Consider the following 21,640-nt stretch of genomic DNA (forward strand, 5'->3'; position numbering starts at 1 on the left):
ACACTGCTCTGGGGAACACTCACACAGACACACGGGCTACACAAAGAGCTTGCTGTCTTCCTATTGGTTGTTCAGTTTCTACACAAACGTGTGATTGAGACTCATATGAGTTGAGCTGCAGCAGAGCCGCCGATGATCTGATGCTCTGATGCTCTGCACCACACGCTTGAAAAAGCCTTTGAAAGTGAACGTAAAGTAGCACAGCCGCCGACCACAAGCGAAAATGGGAGTTGGGGTAAGTAAAATATGTTTCAATAACTAGGCTTGTTTTATTGGAAGCATATTAATATTAATGGAGATACCCTTAGTTATGACGGATATTTTCAGAAAGATAAAGATTTTAATCGCTGGTGAAAAATACCAGCTGTGAACTAAATAACTAGACGTTACCACGTTAGTATTTTGTAACTTAAACAATGTATAAGTTATACACACAAACACACATTCATATAAATGTATATGTATAGGCCATGCATTCAAAAAAAAGACCAAAAAGCTTCATTTCATTTTGGTGTAATCATGTTGTTGGGCATATGGATTAAGTTATTGTTTCTTATTCTATGATTGCATTTTATATTCAGTTTGACTGAGAAGTGGGAGTGTAATGGGCTTTAGTATGACCTGCAGGACATGCAGTACTCATTACTATTCATCACTGCCTTATTTGCATACTGGAAACAGGATTTAGAATTGCGTTTATAGGCTACTGTTTTGCTAATAACATTCTAATTTATTATATTTGTCTTTACTTTATTGTTGTTGTTGCGCATTTTTCTTACTTTCTAACGCTAGAGCCACAGGTTGTTTCAGAGTGGAGTTTTCTCTCCTCCCCTTAAGAACATGGTGTGCTTTATCTAGGTCAGTTCACCTGAATTACCACAAAATTTTCCGAATCCTTTGCAATAAGAATGGAGGAAGATGTCAACATGCAGTTACTTTTTGCCTCCTAATGTACTGCAGCTATTTTCACTATGTGTAGACCCAAAGGTGGTTCTTTCACTGTACAACCAAATAGCTGTTAACTTGGACTGTTTACAACTGATGTGAATTTGTTTGAGGTCATACAATGAAAGCAGATCTAACTTGGAAAAACATCCTCAAATCCATTTTTCATTTTCACAAACAGTTGCTCTTGTCACACTCCTGTGTGTCGCCACAAAGGTGGCACAACATGTTTGCCTGAGGCAACAATTGCACTGAATTCTGGTTGACTGGACAGTTGAATAAAACATGAGCACTAATCTTTGTGCGGGAGTGTTTATCTGTTGAGAGTTTGCGGATGTGTGACCCTCGCAGAAATTCGGAGATAAACTAATGATACTCCCACCTTTGCCTACTCATGTTCTCTTTGGGAAATTGAATGTACTGAGGGAAAAGGCTTTGTTGCTTTTGCTTATTTCTTTTCACTGGATAGAGGCCAAGATGACATGGTTGCTTCCGCGTCCCTATAGTTGAGACTGGCCCTTTGCCACAGAACATTATTATACTTGTTTGTTCCATGTAGCAGATCATGTCAAGAGAAAGCTGATCCCTTGGAAATACATCAAAGACCCTTAACAACTCAGGAGGTTGGCAGTAATTTGAATAAAGTGAAAAGTGACATGACATACGGCCAAGTATGGTGACCCATACTCGGAATTCGTGCTCTGCATTTAACCCATCCAACGTGCACACACACAGCAGTGAACACACACACACCATGAACACACACCCGGAGCAGTTTTGGTAATCAGATAGTTGGACTTGCCCCATCTTCACCACATGAGATACAAGGTAATAAGTGACTGGAAACATGGGGGGGAGGGCATTTAATATATAAATTGCATTTTATACAGCTTTTTTTCTTTTTAAAAAGAGGAACTTTACAGACTTTAAGATATCATAAAAGTGACAACTTGAAAAGTGTAGTGCACAAACTGAATGGACCACATATATAGTGCTTTTGAACCTTTTTAGAAGCTTGAAAACTTTTTTTGAAAAGTAATTGCATGAGAAAGAGTGAGCAGCACAGTCTTTAGAATTTCTCCTTTTATGTTCCATCGAAGAAAATCATATGGGTCTGAAACAACATGAAAGTAAGCAATGACAGAATTTTCATTTTTTGGGGGTGAATTGTTTAACTTTTTCCACAAAATGGCTCAGTAAACAATTATCACAGCCTTGTTATTTGACAAAGTTGTTATTTGATGTTTCAAACATCTATTGTAGGATGGACGGGATCAATATGAGCTGGCTGCAACGTCAGAGCAAGGAGGAAAGAAAAAGAACAAAAACAAGAAGAAGGAAAAAGATATGGATGAGCTGAAAAGGGAAGTGGATTTGGTGAGACTTTACTTAGCTTTGTTCAATATGCTACACTCTGATCATTTTTACAAGGCTGAATCTTTCTGTACAAAATCTATTTCAGGATGATCACAAACTGACTTTGGAAGAGCTCCACCGTAAATATGGTACAGACTTGAGCAGAGTAAGTTCATGAAGTAGAGTGTCTCTTTTATAAAATAACTCTTTATAAATCTCTAGTGATCAATAACTAACATAGCCCTCTCTGACTTCACCAGGGTCTCACAAACGCTCGTGCAGCAGAGATTCTGGCCCGCGATGGACCTAATGCCCTCACTCCACCTCCAACCACCCCAGAGTGGGTGAAGTTCTGTAAGCAGATGTTTGGAGGTTTCTCCATGCTGTTGTGGACTGGTGCCGTTCTCTGCTTTCTTGCGTATGGCATTCAGGCGGCAATGGAAGATGAGCCAGCTAATGACAATGTGAGAGGGAATGCTAAAAAATATGTAAATGTCTGTTCTGCTTCTTAGATGTTTTGTATCTAGTCATGTTTATCCCTTTGTGCAATGCAGCTGTATTTGGGAGTTGTGCTATCAGCTGTGGTGATCATCACTGGATGTTTCTCATACTATCAAGAGGCTAAGAGCTCAAAAATTATGGACTCTTTCAAGAATTTGGTTCCCCAGGTAGATGTTTTTTTTTTTTTTTTGGCCATTCAATTTGTCTAATAAACTAATGTATAAGCTTAAATGCATTGTAGGTTTGTATTCTTTATATTCTATGTATTTTTTTGTTCTTAGGTAATAAACTTTTTTTCCTTTCTAGCAAGCATTGGTTGTTCGTGATGGGGAAAAAAAAAATATAAATGCTGAAGATGTGGTGATTGGTGATCTGGTGGAGGTAAAAGGTGGTGACAGGATCCCTGCTGACCTGAGAATCATAGCCTCACATGGCTGCAAGGTTATTATGAGCCGCTATGTCTTATCTGAGCTGATCAGTGTAGTGTGAACATCACATTTCCTTTCTGTGGCGGTGACATTATGTAAAAATAGCTTTTAAATTGGGTGTTTTAAGGTGGATAACTCCTCTCTGACTGGAGAATCAGAGCCTCAGACACGGTCCCCGGATTTCTCAAATGATAATCCTCTAGAGACCAGGAATATTGCTTTCTTCTCCACCAACTGTGTAGAGGGTATTTTATATTCTCATTCACCACAGATGTTCAGTAAAGTGATTCGCTTGTATTTTTATTATTGTTAAGATTACATTATAACTAAATTAATCTCATTTTATTTTTATATTTACACTTTTACTTTTAATATTATTCGTAATGTCTTTATGAGTGAATCATTGAGTCATGGATTTAACCGATTTATTAAAAAACACTGATTTGAAAGAAATTAAACAAATGATTGACTTCATGTGTGAGCCACTGAATCATTTTCAGCATCTGTGATTTATTCTGCTGTGTTACTAATTCTAATTTAATTGCTACTACTTTTGTTGGCAAAGCAAAAATATCACATTATCAGATTTTTTAAAATGTTTTTGAAAGAAGTCTCTTATGCTCACCAAGGCTGCATTTATTTGATCGAAAATACAGCAAGACATTTACAATTTAAAATAACTGTTTTCTATGTTATTTATTATATTTTAAAATGTAATGTATTCCCGTGAAGAGAAAGCTGAATATTCAGCAGCCATTATTTCAGTCTTCAGTACCACACACATGATCCTTCAGAAATCATTCTAATATGATAATTCGGCACTCGAAAAACATTTCTTTTTATTATCAATGTTGAACACAGTTGTGCTACTTAATATTTTTTTGTGGAAACTGAAACATTTTTTTTATGTTTCATAGACTAATATGCAGTTCAATAGAACAGCTATTTTAAATTAAAATCTTTTGTAATATTATAATTGATCAATCACTTTGATCAAATTAAAATTAAATGTAATTTACATTTAAAAGTTTCTCATGCAATATTTGCACATAGGTACTGCACGTGGCATCGTCATCAGCACCGGAGACCGTACAGTCATGGGCCGAATCGCAACACTTGCATCTGGACTAGAGGTTGGGCGCACCCCCATCTCCATTGAGATTGAGCACTTCATCCACATCATCACAGGCGTGGCTGTCTTCCTGGGCGTCTCTTTCTTTATTCTGTCTCTCGCTCTTGGTTACTCCTGGTTGGAAGCTGTTATCTTTCTTATTGGCATCATTGTGGCCAATGTGCCTGAAGGTCTTCTTGCAACAGTCACGGTTAGTTAGTTTAAACATACTTCGTTTGAAGATTATGCCCTAATATGTGCTTGACACCTGCTCTCTGCTTCTCATTCTTTAGGTTTGTCTCACCCTCACAGCGAAACGCATGGCTAAGAAAAACTGTTTGGTTAAGAACCTCGAGGCTGTTGAAACGCTGGGCTCAACCTCAACCATCTGCTCTGATAAAACTGGCACATTAACGCAGAATCGCATGACTGTAGCCCACATGTGGTTTGATAACCAGATCCATGAGGCTGACACCACAGAGAATCAGAGCGGGACATCTTTTGACCGCAGCTCGGCCACCTGGACATCGTTGGCTCGTGTTGCTGGGCTCTGCAACAGGGCTGTCTTCCTGGCAGAACAGACAGATGTGCCAATTCTAAAGGTTAGTTTTTGATTTGATGCATAGCAATTATACTTACAGGGTGTGACACTGTATGTAAGTGCGCAAGTTATACAATGACTTTTGGTGAAGGTCTGCTTTTTTAAGAGATTTGAAATGTTGCATAAGATTTACAATAAAAATGTTTTGAACTTGCTTTGAAAATTCTCCATTCAGCAAAGAATCGCCCCAAAATGTTTGCAAAAGCATCAAATCAGACAATGTTATTATAGATAATATTAGAGTAATTCCCGAAGGATCATGTGACACTGGAGAATTGGCTGCTGAAAATTCAGCTTTTAAAATTTTAAAATCAATCAAAATAGAAATGAATGCTTTTAATATTATTTCACAATGTATGTTTTTTTGCTGTATTGTTAATCAAATATATGCAGCGTTTGTAAACATAGGAGGCTTCTTTCAAAAATTAATAATCTTACTGACACAAACATTTGTTAAATACATCTAAAATATGTATAAATACATGTATACATATGAATAAATACAAAAATCTGTATAAATACACACACACACACATATATATATATATATATATATAAATTTGTCAGTGCACCATCTAATAATGCTCCTAAAGAAAATTTAAAAGCGAAAGCATGCTATGTCACATCTTCATTGTGGATATAATTTGTAAGATTTTCTAATAAAAATCTCATTTGTGTGTTTAAATATTTAGAGAGATGTTGCTGGGGATGCCTCTGAATCTGCTCTGTTGAAATGCATTGAGCTTTGCTGTGGATCAGTGAAAGAAATGAGAGACAACTACACCAAAGTGGCAGAAATCCCTTTCAACTCGACAAACAAATATCAGGTACTGGATTTACTCTACTTACTAGTAGATTTCCAATTCAAGAATGTAAAAGATGCCACAAATTAATGCGTTCCATCGACAGCCCTTACACTACTAATAAAATACATCTCATCATTATCTGAAATTATGTGATGCTTGCATTGGTAGCTGTCAGTGCACAAGAACCCAAATGGTGGCACAGAGTCTAAACACCTGCTGGTGATGAAAGGAGCCCCAGAGAGAATCCTGGATCGCTGTGCTACTATATTGATCCAAGGCAAAGAGCAACCTTTGGATGATGAAATGAAAGAATCCTTTCAGAATGCTTATCTGGAGCTTGGGGGACTTGGAGAAAGAGTTTTAGGTAAAAGAGAAAAGCTGTTCTTCAAATAAAAGTTGTGAGTTTACCTGAGCAGACTGTGGACTGATCATTCACATTTTTTTCCAACAGGATTCTGTCATTTCTGCCTCCCTGATGAACAGTTTCCAGAAGGCTTCCAGTTCGATACTGAGGATGTAAATTTCCCTACTGAGAATCTGTGCTTTGTCGGTCTGATGTCAATGATCGACCCTCCACGTGCTGCTGTACCTGATGCTGTGGGCAAATGCAGAAGTGCTGGAATCAAGGTAAAGCAGAGATGCAATTCCATTACAATGTAATTATAGTTTACACATATATTTCTCAACTATTAGGTTATCATGGTAACCGGTGACCATCCAATCACTGCCAAAGCCATAGCAAAGGGTGTTGGGATTATTTCTGAGGGTAATGAGACTGTGGAAGACATTGCTGCTCGCTTGAATATCCCTGTCAATGAGGTCAATCCCAGGTATTGTGATACTTTTACTAAAACGTCACTCTAAATTTCCTTGACACGAATCTATTAAGTCAATAAATATCTCTTTTCAGAGATGCAAAGGCATGCGTGGTTCATGGTGGAGACCTGAAGGATCTCACAGCTGAACAGCTAGATGACATTCTGAAGTACCACACAGAAATTGTGTTCGCCAGAACATCACCACAGCAGAAACTGATTATTGTTGAGGGGTGTCAGCGACAGGTAATCGTTCAACTTCAGAATATATCCAAGTATTTTTTATGCACATTACAGAAGTTTTTGAAATGAATTAATATTTTTATTAAAATTTAATAAAATGATCAGTTTTCACAAACATATTTCCAACACTGAAAAAATAAGAAATGTTTCTTTAACACCAAATCATATTAAAATAATTTCTGAGGGATCATGTGACATTGAAGGCTGTAATGGTGGCTGAAAATTCAGCTTTGCAATCATAAAATATTTTAAAATAGAAAAAAGTTATTTTAAATTGTTGAAATTGTCTGCATATTGTCAGGCCTCTGTTGTGTGTCATGTGTTCCCGCCTCATGTTTCCATATTTGGTTTGTTTCCTGACCTTGTTATGTAATTATTAGTTAATTCGTGTCCAGCCGTGTTTGGCTGATTATCTGTGATTATCCTGTGTATTTATAGTCCTGTCTATTCAGTTTGATTTTGTCTGGTCTGCTCGTTATTCCCCGGTGTTCCTGTCTGTGTCTGTGTCTGTGTCTGTGTCTGTGTCTGTGTCTGTGTCTGTGTCTGTGTCTGTGTCTGTGTCTGCCTTGACATCTTTATTAAAGACTGTTATTTTTAACATATTTAATTGATGCATTAATATACAAAAAATACATTTTCTCATTTAGCTTAATGTATAAAAGTTTTCCACAGACCACCTATGACCCTTTGCAGCCTCTGGTCCCCATTTTGAAAACCTCCGGTTTAGAGAGCATTTAGAAATTGCAATATTTAATTTAATGTTTACAAAAAAAAATAATTTCTGTTCCAAAGGGAGCCATAGTGGCAGTAACAGGGGATGGCGTGAATGACTCTCCAGCACTGAAGAAGGCTGATATTGGTGTTGCTATGGGTATTGCTGGCTCAGACGTGTCCAAACAGGCTGCTGACATGATCCTCCTGGATGACAACTTTGCCTCAATTGTCACAGGCGTAGAGGAAGGTACAGGAGAACTTTTTTTCATATCCTCTCAATGTTTTGGGCTTCTTTGTTAGCGTTTTCTCTCCACTCTAGGCCGTCTGATCTTTGACAACTTGAAGAAGTCCATTGCTTACACCCTGACCAGTAACATCCCTGAGATCACACCCTTCCTGTTCTTCATTATCGCCAACATCCCCTTGCCTCTAGGAACTGTTACCATTCTGTGTATTGACCTGGGAACAGACATGGTGAGTGCACAACACACTGGCTTATTTCCTTTTTCACACTTTCATATTTGGCATTTTATCTCTACAAGAGATGACAGTTAATCATGTTTTTTTTCAAGGCCCCTGCTATTTCTCTGGCATACGAGGCTGCTGAGAGTGATATCATGAAGAGACAGCCCAGAAACCCTAAAACAGACAAACTGGTGAATGAAAGACTTATTAGCATTGCATATGGACAGATAGGTAGGTGGATATTTTGTTGCTTTGTTCCAGTAGCTTAATGGTAGAGCATGGCTCTAAAAATGCTTAAATTGTCCAAGTTTTCTAGAGAACACAGAAGATTCTAAGGACTGTCATTATTTTGATCAGGTGCTAAATTTTCGATCTGATTTTCGATCAATTGCTAAATTATGTGAATGTTGTGACTCTCATTCCAAGTTTTTCCTCACTAACATGCTATCATATGAGAGCTTCTCATGTCAAAATGTGAAAATGGGTCCACAATTTAAAAAGCATTTGGAATAATAGAAGATTTTTGTCTCGTTCTGCAGGTATGATTCAGGCTCTGGCTGGATTTTTCACATACTTTGTCATTCTTGCTGAAAATGGCTTTTTACCATCAAGACTACTAGGAATTCGTGTATATTGGGATGATAAGCATATTAATGATCTGGAGGACAGTTATGGACAGCAGTGGGTATGTATTATGAGTTACATCACAGCTGTGAATCATAAATTTGCTACATTCTAGTCAGGGGGAGCGACATTCTCGTTCTTGAGAGAATAGTTTTGGATAAAATTATTTTTAGCAACATGAGTCAACAGTATTACTGTATTTTCCCAAAAGAGAAAGTCCTTTTGGGACTCACTGAAGTCTTCACAAGTGACACTATCAAACTATTATTGTATGTTTGTATTATTGTAAACAATGTTATGTTTTCTCAGACATACGAACAGAGAAAGATTGTGGAGTTCACATGCCACACGGCGTTCTTCGCCAGCATTGTGGTCGTGCAGTGGGCCGATCTGATTATCTGCAAGACCAGGCGTAATTCTGTCTTCCAGCAGGGAATGAAGTGAGTCTGGGAGAACAAATGAGCGTAAGCCATGTTCTTGAGGAGATTTTCTTATATTCATTGTCTGTTTACTACATTTTTGTCCTACAAGGAACAAAATCCTGATCTTTGGATTGTTTGAGGAAACAGCACTGGCGGCTTTCTTGTCTTATTGCCCTGGCATGGATGTGGCTCTCAGAATGTACCCACTCAAGTAGGCTAAAATTTATTTGTATAAAATAAATATGCAGTTTTTTCTTGGATGCTTCTTTGGTTTATATTCTGTGCTCTATCTACAGGCCCAGCTGGTGGTTCTGTGCCTTCCCGTACTCTCTTCTCATCTTTATTTATGATGAAATCAGAAAGCTCATCCTTCGACGGAACCCCGGAGGTAATCATGAAACTGCAACTTTGTTCTCCAACTGTACTCTATTGTAGGATTTAAACGAATAGTACACAAATGTATGTCTAAGTACTGTATGAGTGCATTTTATATTTTTCAACTGTAACAGTAAAAGTTTTATTTTTTCTTTCTTTGCAGGTTGGGTGGAAAGAGAGACGTACTACTAGACATCTATAGTGTTAGCACTACTTCAGTGTGTTATCTTTGTAGCGTTACAGTAGTTTTGCTATTCTGAATTTAACCTGTAAATTTTAAAATATTTTTATATAGAATAATTGTAGTACTAAAATCCTGTTGCCATGCTAAAGATAGACTTGAAAAAAGTTTGTGTAACTTGAATAAACTCTCATAACTTGATGTCGTTGCTGATCTGTACTACATATCCTAGTGGAATTCATAGAAGTTCATTTTTATCTGTATATAAATGTATCCTTAGTATTTCTAAATTAAAATGTTTTAAGAAATAGAGAATATACTTGACAGAAGCAGTGTAAAACATAATAGAGAGAACAAGGATAGGTAGAATTTTTTAAACTTGCTCACTGGATGGTTCTTTCAAGATGGCTAAGAGCCTAGTAACCAAGAAGAATAGAATCATGTTGGCATGGATACACAGCAGTAGTCCTAAACTATTTCATTCAGAATTTAAGGAACAGAATGTTCCTCTGTCCTTCATTCATTTAGAGGCCATTGGAATGTTAAGCCACTCTCTGCTTTTTGTTATCCTGCAGTGGTGTTTCCGTTGATTTGGCATAATACATTCACCAAAAGTGAAATAAACCACTAATTTTCCCACGAACGATTTACTCAACTACTTTTTCGACTCTCATAAATTGTGACTATTGTACTATGAACTGTGTGGTTTGTTTTGAGTATGAGCAACATGAAAGGGCAGTGACACATTTCCCCTTTCAACTTCTAGATCAATACTATTCAGCCCACTGTAGATTGTGATTCATCAGTCTATTAGTGCATAGTGCATGCTATTCTTTTCTTTCTTTGGTTTTTTGACAGTCAAATAAAATGCTAAAAATTGTCTCTCCGTTATTATGACTCTCATACTGTAGGGATTTTGTATTTTTTATTTGATTTATTTTTAATTAATTGTGTGGGTGTGGGTGTGTGTGTGCGTGTTTTTGTGACAAATGAGGACATTTGTATAATGACACAGATATGACCGGTATTACAAGAAGAAGGTGACTTATGAGGACATTGACCCATGTCCCCACTTTTCAAAATACTTATAAATCATACAGAGTGAGTTTTTTTGGGGGAAAGTAGAAATGCACAGTCTCCTGTGAGGGCCAAGTTTAGGTGTAGGGTTGGTGTAGGGCAATAGCACATACAGTTTGTACAGTATAAAAACCATTGCACCTATAGGATGTCCCCACTTTTCACAAAAACAAACGAGTTTGTGTGTGTGTGTGGTCCGGGTGTTCACACGTTATGGGGACAAAATCCCCACAAAGACAGTTATAACAGTAAATTTGGTCTTTTTTTTTTGGTCCCCATGAGTAAACAAGTTTCTAAATAATACAGAATAATCTTTTTTTGAAAATCTAAAAATGCATACAATTTTGTGTGATCGGTAGGGATAGGGTTAAGGTAAAGGGATTCGGAAATACAGTTTGTACAGTTTAAAAGTCATTAATGTCCCCAAAAACATGGAAACTCAAAGTGTGTGTGTGACACATATGGCACAATTTCTCTTTATTTAATTAAAACTTTATGCCAAACCCAACACCTGACCCTAATCCACCTGATCCAGATCCTGACAGAGCCAGATGTGTCCACAGTTAATATTACTCTCATTCATGTCAATTCTGCCTTGTTTAATTGTCTTTTTTTTTTTTTACTAGCATTTATCCCCTTTTCAACCTTCTTGTTCCACATCTGTGCCTATAGTTAACTTATTGAGCATTTTTATACACCTGTGAGTGGGTAACTGCAATGTGTGAACCATTTTTTAATAGGTATTTACTTATATTTTGTCATTGTTTTCCTGATTTCATATTAAAATAAATATTTTAGATTATTAAATTGTCTTAAATGCTACACTTGGGGTTAAAATTTTATGTTGCATTCTCAAAGCCTTATAGGCCTGCAGAGATATTGAGGCATGTGACTGTCAGGCATGGATGCAATATATATAGCATTCTTTCTTTCTTTCTTTTGAGAAACATATTGTGTGATGTAAATGAAATGATCTGGTCAAAAACAGAAAAGATGCATCATTGTATAGATACAAACAAGCAGCAATTTTTAAATCGATGTGGGAAAACGATCTTCACTACAGTAGTTGGAGTGGAATATGTATCAGCTTTTGGGACAATCATTTTCCTCTCATCCGTTTACCTCCTGTTTCACGGATGAAAACAACATATTTGGAACTATTCCCTCCCATTTTTATAATTATCTTTTATTGTGTATTTTTTACAGCAAAAAAATATGGTAGGCCTAATGGCAAAGAGGTCATAGTAGCAAATATGACTGATATGAGGCTATACATAGTGTATGACTATGCCTGTCAAAATTATACTGCTTTTTCTTGAAAAAAAAAAAATGCAAATAATGTTAACTGAATATTATTACTAACCATAGAGCACATGATTCAAATGTACTGATGTTATGGTATTTTTCATCCCTTTTTGGCGCTTGAAAGCTGTGGTCACTCTGAACTGTTTTTGTATGGAAAAGAGCTTCATGAACATTCTTTAAACGTTCTTCTTTTGTGTTCCTTTAAATGTGTGAGGACAGTGCAGTTAAATCCTAAAAGGCCTCGAGAGCTTTTTTTCCATTGTGCAGGTCAATACCTTTATTAACCTGAAGCACTGAGTCTAAGCCCTAGCTTTTGTCTTAATCAGAATGTTGTATATTGTTTTCCACTAAATGTGACTTGGCGGTAACAGCATCACTCCGCTAGCCTAGAGAGAATAGAGCTTTTGTTGGATTGAAAATAGGACTTGATTCAGGGGCCCATCGCTCCGTGACAAGAATTAAGTGCAGCTCTGAACAAAAAGCTCAGTGGTGAAATTGTCATTTATTTTCTCCGCTCTGAGACAACCACATAATCATGGGGCAGGAAAGCACATTTTTCTCATGAAGTTCATGTAATCAATAGCTTATTGATAATACTAATACTATATTGATAATACTATTATAATAATGCTGTTTATTCTTTGAAGGATTGCCACTGACTGGAGAGAGAAATTAAAATGTTGTGCTTCTGTAGAAAGGGTTCTTGGCAGTATGTCTGGTTGTTTCATTATTTATTTATACAGATTTTTGTGTTATAAATGTGAAAATATGGTCTGCCGAATAGTTCCCAGTGTAGGATGAGGCAATGATCTAAGCAACATGTACAGACTGTAACAGGTTTCGTGGTCAGGTTCCGGTCAGGATATATTTAGAACTTGAGCAGTTCTGGTATTATGCGTATTGATCATATTTTCTGTCTCATGCTGGGTTGTACAAGAGAAAGACTGCCTATGCTAGATACCGAGAGAAGAGTTTCTAATTAAACCTAAGGGAAAATACTAGTCTGACAGGAATTTGAAGAGACCTGACCCTCTCCTGTCATGCAGAGTTCACAGGTACCATGGTAACTGATGCATCAGGATTGATGCATTTTGTCTTTGGAGTCCACCTGCATTTGGTCTGACAGCTACATCGCTGTCTGACAGTTTACATGGTATGATCGTTTAACTAATAATTTTCTGCTAACCTGTAATGTGTTTGAGTAAAATTGTTGGGTCAAGATGTAGGCAGAGGGCTTCAGCCCCTGCTGGTAGATAATGGTACAAAGCATTGTTAGTATTCTTGAAAAAAGTAACACTAAAGTAGCTAATAATATTAAAATTGTAAATAACTGTTTTCTATTTTCATGTTATCTTTCAAATGTAATTAATTCTTGGGATGTCAAATTTGTTTTTTTTTTAGCAGCCATTACTTCAGTCTTCAGTGTCACATAATGTGATCCTTCAGAAATCATTCTAATATTTTCTTATCATTATGAAAACAGTTGTGCTGCTTATTTTTTGTGTGTAAACTGTGATAAAATTTTCCAGGATTCTTTGATGAATAGAAAGTTCAAAAGAACAACAAATACATATATATACAATGTAAAGATAGTGAATTTAAAGCATCCTTGCTGAATTTAGGCCTATTTAAAAAAAAAAAAATACCAGCCCAAACTTAGCCATAGTGTAGATTAGAATTATTTTAGGTCACTTTATTTACTGTAATTAGTTCAAATGTACTATTAGAGACTGTCATATTATTTTAATATAGTTTGACAGGGTACTTTTCACTAAGTTACCTAAAGGATGGGAGATAGAAACAGAATGTGGTTTCCATTCTTTCTTTGCTTTGGACCTGTTGCTTTGAGACATAAATCCTGCTGTTAAAGCAATAGTTCACTCAAAACAGCTATTTTTGCCCATAAATGAAAGTCAATGGGATCCAAAACTATCCCTTTTAGTTCTGTGGTTGAAGCTAAATGTTTTCTTGTTGTACAGTGGCACTATATGTGAAAACGTTTGAATTCTTCATAAAATATTTAATATTAGATTAGTTACCATGGCAATTTCAGATGATATTAAATCATGGTGACAGCTTCATAATTGTCTGCTGGTAGTTTTGAAAAATTCCCTACTATATTCAATGTTTCTTTACACTCTATTGCCCTCTGCTGGCAACGGTGTATTATTTATTCCCTGTTCATAGAATAAAAATGTGATCATGTCCAGATGAAATCTAATACAGACACTCTGTTTTCATTCATACATTCACCGTCCAGTCTAACATACACTTGCTTTTTTTATAGCTTTCAATTTCACAGATATTTGAATGATTTGCAGTTCACAAATAGATATTTTATTGTGTCTGCAGATGCTATGAATCATTGACAACCTCCTTGAATAAACTCTCAGGGATAGAAGGAGGTATCCGAACCCTTCAGATCCCAATTACTTTGAATTTCACACCCCCGGCTGAGCTGAAGAGCCTGACACATCTTCAATGCAGTTATCATCTGAAATGATACTTCCAGAGAAGTCATTTTCTGTTTGTTAGAGAACAGACGCTAAGGAATTGCTGGTGGATGTCACACTGTAAACAAACACTTATCACCTAAACACACAGTCATTAACCTGTCAGGCATTAACATGTGCTTGTTAGCAGAGAGAATTATCATAAACTCAGAGAACAGCTGAGGCACAGAGATATTACAGTATACATTACAGCTTTAAATCATGACTAATAGAGCTGCTTATAGTAAATACAACCCAAATGCTTAATCTAACTGCTAAAAATGCGAGAGTTCCCAAAGCTCACTGCTTTATTCAAATGAAGATGATGTATTTTTTCAGAACAGGGAAGTTTTTCAAACATGACTAGCCTATATAATAACATGCATAATCTGCATCCTCAAAACATATGTGTAAATGAAGGCATTTTTGTATATAAAATACACATTTTCTGGCTGTGGCACATATTACAGTTAAGTATACAAGGAAGAGTTCCTAACAGAATGAACATTGCTTGCACATTACTGTTCATTTATTCAATTTAATTTATCTGTGGAAGTAGCTCAAGGGAAATTCACAATTTAACAAAAAGACAGAGAAATATCTTGTGATATATTCAGTTTACAGTATATTAGTTAGATACAATGATTTTAAATTGTGATACTTGCCTGTCCTACATTTATACAGAGATATGTTGTACAGGGATATTCTTTGTCTATATTTGATAAACATTATTTGATCATCTTTTATCAGAGGAGACTATTTTCTTTCTGCCAGAAAAAAGGTCTTTATGCTTTTCTGAAAAATGCTTTTCATTGAATTCATTAATATAAGCTGTAAAGCTCACAGATTTTACAACACTTTCATAATGAATTTACATTTAACAGTATAACCCAATAAAAATTCTACCAAGAACACATTTATTGTTATTGTATATGATCCACATCCCTTGTACTTGGGAAGTGGACGAATGCAGCATGAAGCCATTACTGTTGTGATTGCCTACCAGGAGCCGGATAAAATTATCCAATAATATAGTTTAATCAAGTTATGTCTCTTCATTCCTGTAGTGTCCATTATACATATGGAAAACTGTGAAGAAGGTTATTACGACCACCTGAGGCTAATAACCATTACTGCTTTATTGTAATTTTCATTTTATGATATTGCCTAGGCTTTCCTGGCATTAAAAAATGAAACGGAAATTGAATGAAATAAAATGTATACAGCCCTATTGTAGTTAAAAAAATTAAATAAAAAATCAGTTTCTAAATTGTTGCACCCTCTACTGGTGAAATTTAGTGACAGCACTGACAATTTGATTTTTTTTTATAAAACCCATATATCATACAGACAAATGGGTGAGGTAGGCTACAATTCTCATTTTCCTGGAACATAAATTAAAATAATTGAAAAGTTCATGCCGACATATTCAAGATTGTGGGGTATGGAAATACAAGAGTGATGCTGCTGATAATATTTGCTGCAATCCATCAATATCAGACATTAGTTACTAGATGACATTATTTCTGAGATGAAGGAGAGCTAGTTTGTTAGGGTTGAGTGTAATGAGAGAAGAGGCAGAGAGTTCGGCAGTAAAATGTAGAGGACACATTATATGTAATAGGATGCATTTGGATGAGTAAAATGAGCCAAAGGCAGTTCAGCACCCTCACAACAAGCTTTGATTGATCTCCTTTACGCTGCCAGGAGACAGAGCGACCGAACCATAGAGAATGCATGCAATAAAACATGGCAAGTGTGAACCCACCAAAAATCCTTTCCACTGTAGAGAGACGAGAGCCAGTAAGCCAGTCTCAAAAAGTGTACTTTAGCATTTAAGGTCTAATCCATTAGCACATATTCAGAAAGCACAAAGCTGTATCAGGGATCTCGAAGAACGCAAAAAGAAAGCTGTCAGGTGAACAAGAATACTCTTTTTAGCTCTGAGTCCTTCAATGGGGACAGAGAAAAGAATTGTGTCAAAATCAGAACCCCCTTGATTACATGGAGCAGACTTTCAGAAAAAGTGTCATGCAAAATAAAGAGGGTAGACCGTGATTGTGGCCTTGCTGTGAATTAGAGGTCTTTCATGGATTTGCGTAATGCCTTTGATTATGTTTAAGTGGTGGAATGGGAATAGGGCTCATCTGGAAAGCTGGAGGCTGTGTGGGATGAATGTGATTGAAAGGGAGAACGGAACAGCATGCAAGAGGAAAAGCACACATAAAAGCAGACGAACATGTGCCATTGTGGATTTCGGTAATTGCTGTGAGACAATGAGGAGGACTATTCTTTAGAAACACACTGGTTTTCAAAGCATAAAATCTATGAAATGCATGACGTGTATTGGTGATTAGCGAGGCAGACCTGCTAGTGACTTTAATATTCAGACACTGATCGTTTGAACGGAGGTCAAAGCTCTAATGGCAGACCGTTTACTCAGATTTATTGAAGATATTGTAATGCATGCTTGATTCTCATCTACGTTTCGCAGTGGATGCCTATGCATGGTAGTATATAATGTGTAGGCTATACATATATACAAGGTTTTTCAGAGGCATACAGTAAGCTTAAAGGAACAGTTCAAAAATGAGTTTGATGAGTTTGTTTCTTCATCAGAACAGATTTGTAAAAATAGTATTACACTCTTTGCTTACCAATGGATCATCTGCAGTGAATGAATGGGTGCCGTCAGAATGAGAGTCCAAACAGCTAATAAAAGCATTACAATAATCGACACAACTCCAGCCCATTAATGAATGTTTTGTGAAGCTGTATGTTTGTTATAAACAAATCCATCATTAAGGCGTATTAACTTTAAACCATTGCTTTTATCCAAAATATGAATTCATAATAACATTTTCTCCAAAATATTTCCAAATCTGTTTTGGTGAAGAAACAAAGTCATCTACATCTTGGATGGCTGAGGATGAGTCAATTTTCAATTTTCAGCTCCGAGCAATGCAAGTCCTAAAATAATAGATGGACAATTTCTGGTTGCAAACATTAATAATGTCAGTTGTGAGTGAAGGTCTTGCCTGATTTGTTTGCAGATGCCTCTTGAATTCACATATTTTGTCACATATTTTTTGCAAAATTGCCTTAATATGTTTTGAAATGCATAACATATTTGTTGGTTGTATCTGTTGGTTAGAACTAGCATTCTGTCATATAAGAACAAGGCTTAATATATTTTATGATGTTTCCATTAATATAATATAAAAGTATGTTAAATAACTTTTCTTTTAAACATACGTATATCTTGTTTTAATGGTATCTTGTTTTACTATTGGGAACTAAGGTGATTACTGGTTATTAATAGTATATTTGCAGTGGAAGAAAAACTGTGAAACATTTTCCAATATTTTCAGCAATAAGCAATAGTCCTGTAGCGCACAGTGTACCAGAGAAATGGCATTTTATAATGTCAAATAGACGATTTTGCATTATCTCTCCAGTCAGGTAAGTAGCTAGTCTTACAAGCTCCATTGTTCATCTGCCAAGGTTGAAAGATTATGTGTGTATGCATGAGTGTGCTTTCTCTTAAAACGGCATTGAGTCATAACAAGTGGATATAAGTTTTTGTTCTCTTCGTGTATAGTCTGTTCTTTTTCTCTGCTCTGACACATTGTGCACAGTTATCACTCATCATGCAATCCAGTAATTCATGCTTTTATGACAGATGAAACTCTTTGGAGACGCCAACTCATCAGCAATCAAGCATGGTCTGCAGACCACGCTCATGCTGATCAGATAGCTGTCATTATTTTCGGCATGGCACATGTTAGGGAGTAATCTGTCAATTTAATGAGTACCTAATTTAAATGGGCACGCCCTATTAATCACACAATATCCATAACTCTGTTGTTGCCGACTGAGTCTGGTTTCTCCCAACGTTTTTTTCTCCATTCTGTCACAGATGGCGTTTTGGGTCCTTGCCGCTGTCGCCTCTGGATTGGGGACACTTCATTTCCAGCGATATCATCGACCTGATTGCAAAGACACTGAACTGAGCTGGATGATGACACCACACTGAATTTAATAATGAAATGCCTTTAACTGAATTTTTTTTTTAATCTTTTCATTTTACATTATTGACACACTATTTTCCTTTTTTGATGTTGTGCAGTTGCTTTGACACAATTTACATTGTTAAAAGCGCTATATAAATAAAGGTGACTTGACTTGACATTACTTTATGTTTGCTTGAATGAGGTGCATGTCGGATGTCCTGATCAATGCTCACTGCTAGCCATATGTTTACATGGATTGCAGCACTACTGACACAATTATGATTATTAAGACCAGTTAATGCAGTAAAGATGGTGGAGATACACTTAAAAGTGATGCCACTGCTGCTAATTGCTAGGTGATTTGAATTAAACTACAGGCACTTTAAATGACTAATCAAACCACTTTACAGGCCCATTTCTAGAAGTGACGGGGCTTATGTGTTTTGCTCATGCAAGCGTTTCTTTATGACAAGCATGCTTAAATGGGCACAGCTTAATTAGAAAAGGACCAATGGTGAGTAGAGGAGAAAGGAGTGCGTTGACTTCTGCTCGTGCTAGAGGAGTGCTAGGTCAGCATTTCCCCAGCCAGCAAGGGACAAAATGCAAAATTACTTTAATATGTGGGAAATAGACATTTTAGCCTCCCTTAAGACATTAGCAAACCCCTGAACAGTCTTCAGTGGGATGTTCATCCATATGAAACGTTCCAGCTCTGAAAAAATAAAAGAAATAAAAATCATTCACGACAAGCACAAGTACTATAAAAGTATTCTATTCTATATATATATACGTGTGTGTGTGTTGTTAGAATTTAAATAACTTTACTATTTTAATATGCTTTAAAATATCATTTAATTCTGTGATGACAAAGCTGAATTTTTAGCAGCCATTAAATTGAATTATTTATTAAATTCTTTAAAAAATCTTATAGACCCTAAACATGAATGTACAGTATGATCGGTAGTAAAATATTGCATAATATAACAAAACACTGTATAATAATAATACTATCTAATAAAATACTGTATATGCATAAATCAGAATATTAGGGCATCTACTGTAAAAGCAATAGTTCATGTTTCACAGTGTATAGTCCCCTGCTTTGAGCTATGTGCCTGCTCGGACTCCATCCTTTGTTTTTCCTTTGCTTTTTTTTCCCGCCTGCATTGCTCGCGGCTGTGAGTTAATGGAGGAGTAGAACTGCATTCAGAGGCAGGTTGAATAGTAAATGAATTGAAAAGGTGTCATATGCAGCGTGCAGTCTGGCCACCTGGTGGCAGACACGGCATTCTCAAATGCAGCATCGTTACTCGTTACAGGTGTTTTTTCTTTTTCTTTTTAAGGCTGACAAGAATTCATGTGTCAAAAGCACTACAAACATTTTCTACTCAAACTGGTGGTAATTGGGATATATTTAGGTACTTTCATGCAGATTTTATATTCATTTTCTTGAAATAGAAATTATTTTGTGTGATGCTTATGTAGTCCTATATAACTCTGTCTTCAGGTACCATTAAACATGTTATGAGTAAAGCTACGCTAATTAAATTGTGATGAAATGTGCACAAGAGAGTGTGTGTCATGTCTGAATATTACATGTGTTTATATTTAGCCTAGTCTATCTTGCTAAGAATGACTATTCTCATTGGCACTCTTCTTTTGTAGAGAACGTTTATGTCAGAAGTTGGACTTCTTTCATTTCCTTGTTCCTTTGAGCACTCAAGAAAACTCTTTGAATTGAATGCCAGGTGTGTGAATTGAACGCTCTTGCAGTGAATCCATAGGATTTTCCTGAACTCAAGCGTGAAAGAGTGAGTGTGGTGCTCTGGAGAACAAAGAGACACAACAGGATGAACGCTGAGCCAAATGTACCTAACACCTATTTATTATTTTCTCCTGAATCCCATGAAAATACCTATCGACTTGAATTATAGGTGTTTTTCTTGTGCTTCACACCCTTTTCTCACCACCCACAGTGATGTATATTGAGCACAAAAATGACAAACTTGCAAGCTCTAATTTGATTGGCAGGCTGCTATGAAATTTGATGTGCTATACTTATATGTCATCTATCTATCTATATGTCAAAATATAATAGATATATATGCATCCTTGTCATGAAGAAAAATATATGAAACTCAAAAGTCATTAAGATTTTTTTAAAGTGCTTTTGAAAGAAGTTCTTATGCTCACCAAGTTTGCATTATATTAAAAAAATACAGTAAAACAATAACACTGTGAAATATTATTCACATTTTATATAATGGTTTTCTGTTTTACTGTAATTTACTTTAAATTGTAATTTATTCAAAGACAGATTTTCAGCACCACTTATCAGCTGATCCTTCAGAAATCATATTAATTATGACTGGATTGATCACATTTAACAAAATTGTAAATTAATCTAAATTAATGTGTTTTGTATGTTGGCTTGCTTTTTTTTTACTCATCAGAACAGTTACAATGACCTTCATTTGAGAAAGCTAACACATAATGGTACAGTATAAAATTATAAAATAGTTTATTAAAAAAGCTAAATATCTGAACTATTGCCTTGACTGACTTTGTTTGGTCAGATTTACATGTCGGTCAGATGGTCTCTTTGGTGGTTCTTGGCCAGAATAAGCTGCAAATGGGGACTAGAAAGTTTGTGAAATGCAGTCAAAAGCTTGAAAGAAAGAAAAATGACATGATGAAACTGGAATGCCCCTGTTCTAATCCACAAGTCAATCAGACTGTCAAGAGTGTAGGCGCGTGCGGTGTAGGTGTGTTTAATCTGATTCAAGTTCATTTTGACATTCACAAAGAATAAGATTCCCGTAAAGTACCAAGAGGACTGCAAACTTTGAAAACAAAAAGACTAAATGAATTTCCTTCAAGGCCATGCTTTTCTCCCCCACAATGTCAGTCACTAGGTGCTAAGAATGCATAAATTATTCATGACACTGCGGTATCCTTACACATGTTGTGGGGACAAATGGAGTGTTAAAAAATAGCCTTAAGCCCAGTTAGAGAGTTTCCATGATTGTGAAGAACATCCCTTGGTTCTGAGCAGCCGTCCATCAAGCTCCTGATGGACAGCGTGGCTTATTGATTTTACAGGAAATGCTCGACAAGGATTCTAGGACTAGCATGGAGGAGATCGAAAAAGGGTCCTATTGCTCCA

The 21,640-nt window shown here is 36.2% G+C and overlaps 1 protein-coding gene across 1 annotated transcript; it reads left to right on the plus strand.

Moving 5' to 3' along the window:
- atp1a1b (ATPase Na+/K+ transporting subunit alpha 1b) lies at positions 1-10,469 on the plus strand. Its single transcript, XM_079427172.1, has 22 exons — positions 1-235; positions 2,209-2,322; positions 2,408-2,467; positions 2,562-2,765; positions 2,856-2,969; positions 3,109-3,243; positions 3,358-3,475; positions 4,284-4,552; positions 4,635-4,943; positions 5,635-5,769; positions 5,917-6,112; positions 6,200-6,375; positions 6,442-6,578; positions 6,659-6,809; positions 7,599-7,767; positions 7,840-7,994; positions 8,093-8,216; positions 8,525-8,670; positions 8,919-9,049; positions 9,141-9,242; positions 9,328-9,419; positions 9,570-10,469. Exons 1-22 carry the CDS (start codon positions 224-226, stop codon positions 9,596-9,598), a joined length of 3,078 nt encoding a protein of 1,025 aa, XP_079283298.1. The 5' UTR covers positions 1-223; the 3' UTR covers positions 9,599-10,469.
- Positions 10,470-21,640: the final 11,171 nt, after the last annotated feature.

The sequence above is a fragment of the Barbus barbus genome, assembly GCF_936440315.1.
Source record: "Barbus barbus genome assembly, chromosome: 10".
NCBI classification, from domain to species: domain Eukaryota; kingdom Metazoa; phylum Chordata; class Actinopteri; order Cypriniformes; family Cyprinidae; genus Barbus; species Barbus barbus.

What these genes read in the sequence shown, in the direction of transcription:
- atp1a1b (XM_079427172.1), top strand. An exon ending in ATGGTACAGACTTGAGCAGA is followed by an intron (nt 2,468 to 2,561) that starts GTAAGTTCATGA and finishes TGACTTCACCAG; the next exon opens with GGTCTCACAAACGCTCGTGC. An exon ending in CCTTCGACGGAACCCCGGAG is followed by an intron (nt 9,420 to 9,569) that starts GTAATCATGAAA and finishes CTTTCTTTGCAG; the next exon opens with GTTGGGTGGAAAGAGAGACG.